At 46.9% G+C, this 7,851-nt stretch overlaps 1 protein-coding gene across 1 annotated transcript; it reads right to left on the bottom strand.

The window, feature by feature from the left end:
* Nucleotides 1-6,486: 6,486 nt before the first annotated feature.
* LOC120654463 lies at nucleotides 6,487-7,560 on the bottom strand. Its single transcript, XM_039932001.1, has one exon. It carries the CDS (start codon nucleotides 7,558-7,560, stop codon nucleotides 6,487-6,489), a length of 1,074 nt encoding a protein of 357 aa, XP_039787935.1.
* Nucleotides 7,561-7,851: the final 291 nt, after the last annotated feature.

The raw sequence follows: 7,851 nt of genomic DNA, 5'->3' as shown, positions 1-7,851 counted from the left end.
GGTGAAGCTTCCCGCTGCTCCAGCGCACCCTCTGGATCGGCTAGGGTTTAGAATGTGGGAGAGGGTACTGACGGCGCGGCGCGACGATCTTCGTTCCCCGTGCCCCGGCCTCTTCACCCCTCTTTATTTAGCGCTGTGCAGCGGGGCCCACCAACCATTAAGGTTGGGCGCCCCCGATCAGGGCGCAAATCAAGATCCTAATAGACCGTTGGGTCTATTAGGAAAGAGATCAATCCAACATTCTCCCCATTGATCTCACTTTGTTCTTTTAACTTTATACTTTAACTTGAAACTTTTTCCTTTAGTTGTTCCATCACAGATTAATGAATAGAGCATGCTTTATCGTCACGGTCCAAGACCGATGGACTCAACAGCTACCATACACATCACTGTTTTGAAACAAATTCTTTATCTTTTGGGCCCTTTTGTTTTCCAGAAATCACAGGCTTTCCCTTAAATCCATGCCGGCTATGTGTTCCATGAACACATTGGGTGGTAAGCCTTTAGTGAGCGGATCCGCAATCATTTTCTTTGTACTTATATGCTCGAGTGTAATAGAGTGATTCTGGATTTTCTCCTTAACAACATAAAACTTTATGTCAATGTGTTTGGCAGCACCACTTGACTTATTGTTGTGAGCATAAAACACTGCTGGTTCATTGTCGCAGTACATTCTGAGTGGTTTTTGAATGTTGTCTACCACTTTTAAACCGGGTATGAATTTCTTTAACCATTCAACCTGCCCCGAGGCCTCATAACATGCCACAAATTCAGCGTACATCGTCGATGATGCAGTGACGCTTTGTTTGGAGCTTTTCCACGATATAGCTCCTCCTGCGAGTGTGAACACATAACCGGTCGTGGACTTTCGGTCATCAATGTCCCCCGCAAAATCCGCATCTGAGTACCCTTCTATCTCTAGGGAATCGGATTTTCTGTATGTTAGCATGAGGCTTTTTGTGCCTTGCACATAACGTAATGCTTTCTTTACTATGATCCAGTGTGCCTGTCCTGGATTACTTTGATATCTGCCAAGTATCCCGGTAACAAATGCTAAGTCAGGTCGTGTACAAACTTGACCATACTGTAGGCTTCCGACAGCTGAAGCATATGGAACCGCTTTCATTTGATCGATCTCATACTGGTTCCTGGGACATTGAAATTTCCCAAATCTATCACCCTTGACTATTGGAGCAGGTGAAGGCTTGCACATATGCATACTGTATTTCTTTAGAACATTTTCTAAGTATGCCTTTTGTGACAGTCCTAATACCCCCTTTGTTCTATCTCGGTGAATTTCAATTCCCAAAACAAATGAAGCTTCACCGAGATCTTTCATATCAAAGTTTGAGGACAAGAATTTCTTTGTCTCCAGTAGCAGACCAACATCACTACTAGCAAGTAGAATGTCATCCACATATAGGATCAGGAAAATAAATTTTCCACTTCTGAACTTTGCATAAATGCAATTGTCCTCCTCATTTTCTTTAAACCCAAATTTTCTTATGGTTTCATCAAACTTTAAATACCACTGCCTAGAGGCTTGCTTTAATCCATAAATGGATTTCTTTAAGCGACACCCCATATGTTCTTTTCCTTTCACGACAAAACCTTTTGGTTGTGCCATGTAAATATTTTCATACAAATCTCCGTTAAGGAATGCCGTCTTTACATCCATATGATGTAACTCTAAGTCATAATGTGCCACCAATGCCATTATAATCCTGAAGGAATCTTTACACGAAACCGGAGAAAATGTTTCGTTATAGTCTATCCCTTCTCTTTGCGTAAAGCCTTTTGCCACGAGTCGTGCTTTGAACCTTTCTACATTCCCTTTGGAGTCATGTTTTATCTTATAAACCCATTTACAGCCTACTGTTTTGGCTCCTTTAGGAATTTTCTCTAAGTCCCGAACACCATTGGAACTCATTGATTTCATCTCATCCTTCATAGCTTCCAGCCATTTAGATGAGTGAATACTTCTCATGGCTTCTTCATATGAAGTGGGATCACCCTCCATATGAACCTCTTCTGTATTATAAACTTCATAATCGCTAGAAATAGCCGACCTTCTTTCTGTTTGTGACCTTCTAAGGGCCACTGCTTGTGGCACATTATGTGCCTCAACTTCTGGCACATTTTCCATAGGGGGCTGTAGCTCCTCCTCCTCATGTCCAACTGCGGGTTCAGGCGGTTCCTGGATGACAGGTTCCAAACCTTCGCTCACTGTTGGTATGGGTGGAGTTGCGACAGGTGTTGACACCGTAATAACTGGAATAGTTGGCGCAGCAACAACCGAAGAAGGTACTGGCGTCACTATTTCAGGAACTTTTGGTGCAGCATCAACAGGTAGTGAGAAAAATGGCTCTTGAATCATAGGAGTAGGCACATACACCCGCTTCTCCTCAAGGTCTATTTCTCTAGGTACCATGCTCCCCCTGATCATTTCACTTTCTAGAAAGACAGCATGTCTCGTTTCTACAAACTTTGTATGTCTGTCTGGGCAGTAGAAACGAAAACCTTTCGACTTTTCAGGATAGCCTATAAAATGGCAGCTCACAGTTTTGGGATCCAGTTTTCCAAGATTTGGATTAAACACTTTAGCCTCAGCTGGGCTCCCCCATACCCGTAGGTGAGTCAGTGAGGGTTCTCTTCCTGTCCATAACTCATACGGCGTTTTGGGCACCGATTTGCTTGGCACTCTGTTGAGAATATGGATGGCGGTTTTTAACGCCTCCATCCACAGATTCAATTGCAATGTGGAATAACTCATCATACTGCGCACCATATCCATTAGTGTACGGTTGCGCCTTTCAGCTACTCCATTTTGCTGAGGCTCCCCCGATGTAGAGTATTGGGCAACTATACCATTTTCCTATAAAAACCTCGCAAAAGGTCCAGGAACTTGTCCATAAGGGTATGTCGACCGTAGTACTCCCCTCCACGGTCTGATCTTACTATTTTAATTCTTTTGTCAAGCTGATTTTCAACCTCAGCTTTGAATATTTTAAATTTATCCAATGCTTCAGATCTTTCTTTAATTGGATAAATGTAACCATAGCGGGAGTAATCGTCTGTGAATGTTATGAACGAATCATAGCCATCCATACTTTTCATAGGAAACGGTCCACATATATCAGTGTGAATTATTTCTAATATTCCTGCACTTCATTTGGCACCCTTTTTAATTTGCTTTACAAATTTTCCTTTAATGCATTCGATGCATTGTTCAAGATCAGAGAACTCTAACTGTGGAAGAATTTCACTCTTCACTAATCTTTCAATTCTCCCCCTCGAAATATGGCCTAAACGACAGTGCCATAATTTCGATGAAGTATCTTGAGTTCTCTTTCTTTTCTTTGTTTCTTTCTCTAACAATGATTCATTCACATTCACATTACATACAGAATGCACTTTATCACGCATAGATAATAAATAAAGATCATTGTAAAGGACGGCATCACCAATACAATTATTATCAAACCATAGTTCACATTTGCCATTCGCAAAATGACAACCAAAACCATCTGTGTCTAAACGTGATACACTTATCAAGTTTCTTTGAAGCGAAGGAACAAATAAAACATCTTTTAATACAAGTATGAAACCATTAACTAGCTCGATGGAGACATCGCCAACAGCTTCAACATCTGCTTGTACTCCGTTCGCGACTTTAATGTGTCTTTCGCTTCTTTGCGTAGTCCTTGTCGAATGGAATCCCTGTAAAGAATTTGCAACATGCACAGTTGCAAAAGAATCAATCCACCAAGTAGATTTAGAAAACTTTAAATACAGGGATTCATTAATAAATGAAATTACATTCTCACAATTCTTTGCCATTATCATCTTTAAATAAGCGGGACAATCTGTTTTACGATGCCCTTTGTCAAAGCAGTGGAAGCACTCATCTTGAGCTGGAGTGCGCTGTTGCTGATGCTGTTGCTGATACTTCTGTGGCATAGGGGCTTTGTCTTTAGCTTTAGAGTAAGAAGCAGCATGGAAAGGTCTTTTCTTGTTATTATGCACAAAATTGACAGACCCACCATTTTGTTTCTTGAGTCTATCTTCCTCTTGTGCACACATGGCAATTACCTTTTCCATGTTCCACTTCTCTGGCTGTGAGTTATAGTTTACAACGAATGTTGCAAACTCTTTTGGCAGAGAGGCGAACACCAGATGCACCATAAACTCTTCCTTGAGATCCAAGTTCATTGGTTTGAGCTTGGAGTTCAAGGCGCACATCCCCATGATATGATCTCTTATGGTACCGGCATTGCCATAGTACCTCTTTGTCACCAACTGCTCTATGATCTGTGTGGCATATGTCTTTGAAGAACCAGTAAACTGGTTCTTTATCTTTTCAAGGTACTCTGCAGCTGAATCACACTCTCCAATTGAACCCAGAATGATAGGATCAATTGTGTTCTTTATCACTGCCACATATTTCTTGTTGGCATTATTCCACTTTATCTTTTGGAGATCATAAGCCATCTTTATGTGAGCATAGTCCCTTTGCTTTTCCTGCCACTCAGCATCAGTGTCAGATTCCCCTCTCACTGGAGCCGGTGGCTCAGTGGGCTTTGGAGTGGTGATCATCTCATCCACCTCTCCACAGACGAAAGCAAGATCAACCTTCTTGATCCATTCGCCATAGTTGTCTCCTTTTAGAGTCGGGATGTGACTGATGAATCCCATCAAGTTCATCCCCGCTGAAAATTTCAAAAAAATAGTGAGAACATAATAACAACAATTGTATGTAATAATTCCAACGTTGGTCAAAAAATAGAACATACAACTGTTTATGCAAATAAATCTATATCACCGTTGGGCAGAAATAGAAATAAATGCACAAAACTATGAAATTACAGTATTGTAATTAACAACGTTGGTCAGAAAATTAACAATACCATAATCCTCAAAAATAACCTTTTAACCATGCTCTTAAACTTTAATTGTCTCGTTGGTTCGAATTAAAGTATAAAAGCAACTATATAAACTTAGCAGCGGAAACATGTAGGAATTTCTATTTCCAGAAGCAAAACTATAAACTTTTATCTCTAAACAATAAACACGTTGGTGCAAAATTGAATAGAGATCAAACTATAATCAAAACCATTCAAAAACTATTGAAATTGCTTCCGAAGAAATAGAAAAACAATAAAACGAAACACTGTTTAGGCGGCCCAGGAGCAAAAACCGGCCCGCGGCCTACTCGGCCACCTTTCCTTGGGCCTGAGGCCCGACAGCCAACGGCCGGGCCGCCGAATCGGCCCGCCGCGGCGTCCCCCTCCCCGCCCGCATGGGCTGCTTGCCGGCCTAGAAGGCAAGACGCTCTCGCGGCCGTTGATCGCGATCGGACGGTCGTCCGCAGTTTTCGCCAGAACAAAACCCGCGTCGCCGTCGCCGCGCCCCAAACCCTAGCATCATTCTCTCCCTCCCCCTTTCTCTCTCCACGCGACGCAACGGCGACCCGAGCGTCCATGGCGACTGAGGAAGAGCGTGGCCGGCGCCGCCGTTGGCCCCCTCGCCGGCGCGCGCGCTCCGCCCGTGCGAGAGCGCGCCGCCGTCGAGCGGCCTGGCGGCGGTGCCCTGAGCCCTCGCGCGCGTGCTCGTGCCCTCGGCGTCCCGAAACGGCGAGCGGCTGCTTGCTGTGGTGCGCCCCCTTGGCGAGGACGGCGCTCATCCGTCCCGCACAAGTGCGGCCATGGGTGACGCATAGACCAAGTAAGTCCGGCGTCCCTTTTCCTCTAGAGTTAGGGTTAGGGTTTCACTGTTGAACGTGATTTGCCATCGATTCTCTCTGTTCTTGCTTTGATTCTATCAATTCGAGTTCGAATGATAGGGTTTGAAACTTTTCGATCCGAGATCGTGTTGCTTTTCTTTGACTGTTGTTTCGATTCGCACTCGAAACTATCTTTCCTGACCTCGATCTACACGTGTGTAGGCGATTGATACCATTGTTACACTTCTAGGATCGACACAGTGCATAAATCGAGTAGGATTTCTTTTCTTTTCCTTACATCAAGTGCAAAAGTCTCTAGATCTATTGCATAAGCGGTATATGAAGGAACACAGTGAGAGAGTAGAGAGAGAGACCATCACCACTAGCGTTTGAGCTCGATCCGGCGGCCATCTCTGGTTCGCTGATGACGATCTGCTCTAAGGCAGCGACGAGCGGCGCAGTGGTGTCGTGAGCGTAACGTCGAAGTCGAGGGCGATGGCAACGACGCCGATGGATCAGCGTCGATGGCGGCGGCGGTGAAGCTTCCCGCTGCTCCAGCGCACCCTCTAGATTGGCTAGGGTTTAGAATGTGGGAGAGGGTACTGACGGCGCGGCGCGACGATCTTCGTTCCCCGTGTCCCGGCCCCTTCACCCCTCTTTATTTAGCGTTGTGCAGCGGGGGCCCACCAACTATTAAGGTTAGGCGCCCCGATCAGGACGCAAATCAAGGTCCTAATAGACCGTTGAGTCTATTAGGAAAGAGATCAATGCAACACGGTGATGTGCGCGCTGATGAAAGCCCAGTCCGTGCTCCCGGCCACCTCCATGGCCATGCTCGCGAGCCCCGGGTGCGCCCCGGGATCGGCGCCCCCAAACGCGAGCGTCCTGAAGAAGTACCCGTACGCCTCGCGCGGCAGGAACTTGAGAGCTAGAGGCCGCGTCGTCCCGACCTTGGTGATCTTGTCGGACCGGCTCGTGACTATGATCTTGCTGCCAAGTGGCGCCCACCGTTTGGACGCGGAGTACAGCCTGCTCCACGCGTCCTCGTTGAAATCCCCGGCAACCTCAACCACGATCAGAAATTTCCCATCCCTACTGTTCGAGTTGGAGCCACGGTTATTACCATTTCTCTCTGATGAGCATCTGTGTCCCAAAGCAGCCAGCTCTGCATCCGTGAAGTGGAGGTCGGTCAGGAGCACGATCTCTGCGAAGCGATCGCGGACTCTTTCGTCCTTGCAGACGTGAGTGACGAGGGTGGTCTTGCCGACCCTGCCAGGACCGACGATCGGGAGGACCTCCGGTTCTTCAGCACCATGGGATGGCTGTGCGTGCAGCAGGAAGCTGATGACATGTTCAGTCTCCATCTGGCGGCCGAACATGCAGTTATCCAGCATGAGGTGCATGCCGTAGGGCTGCCGGTACCGGCGAGGGTAGCTCGTCAGGAGCAGGACCAGCACGTCCGCATCGGTTACCATGGAGATCAGCCGATCGAGCGCCTCGCGTAGTTGCGCCAGGATCCTCGTGCTCCCACGGGAGGAACGGGGAATTTTCGCACAATTCGCTACGAACAGGGAGCTACGGCGAACAGGTTGACCTCTGTCGTCGTGCTCCGCGGCGTGAGGCTGGTACCTGAAGCTGTCAAGCGCGTAGCTGCCTTTATGCACGGCGTCTCGCAGCATGTCCAGCTGCAGGAGCATGGCTTGGTTCGTGACGTGCCGTCCCGTGGCCTCGTCGACGATGACCTGTGCCCGGAGGAGAGCCCTCGGCAGACTGTCCTCCAAGGCCGGCGCCGCCGGCGGCGAGGCCTTGCTGAGGATGAAGTTTATGGATCGAGCCATCACCTCGCTCAGGACTGAAGAAAGCAGAGTCTCCATTTGGATGGTTCTCTCTTTCTCTTTCACTCTCTGTCTCTCTCCCCTGAGGTAGGCAGCTCTGCGTGATGGGCAAGAGCTTTGATCTTTCTGAAACTGTGTTGTATTTTCTTGTCAAAGCTCAAAGGACTGCAAAGAGGCGCATAAAAACAAACTGACACTGCAACTAGTCCATTCACCTGCTGCGTTGATGGTGACTAGGAACAACGAACAACTAGCTGGTGTGGACTGACTCTCATCTTCGCAATCGTCAATTTG

This window comes from Panicum virgatum, chromosome 1K (assembly GCF_016808335.1).
Source record: "Panicum virgatum strain AP13 chromosome 1K, P.virgatum_v5, whole genome shotgun sequence".
Lineage (NCBI taxonomy): Eukaryota > Viridiplantae > Streptophyta > Magnoliopsida > Poales > Poaceae > Panicum > Panicum virgatum.
Note: the sequence above shows the minus strand (reverse complement) of the source record. Positions and strands in the feature narration are given on the sequence as shown.

Coding starts and splice junctions, on each gene's coding strand:
- LOC120654463 (XM_039932001.1), bottom strand. CDS start 7,560: ATGGCTCGATCCATAAACTTCATCCTCAGCAAGGCCTCGCCGCCGGCG.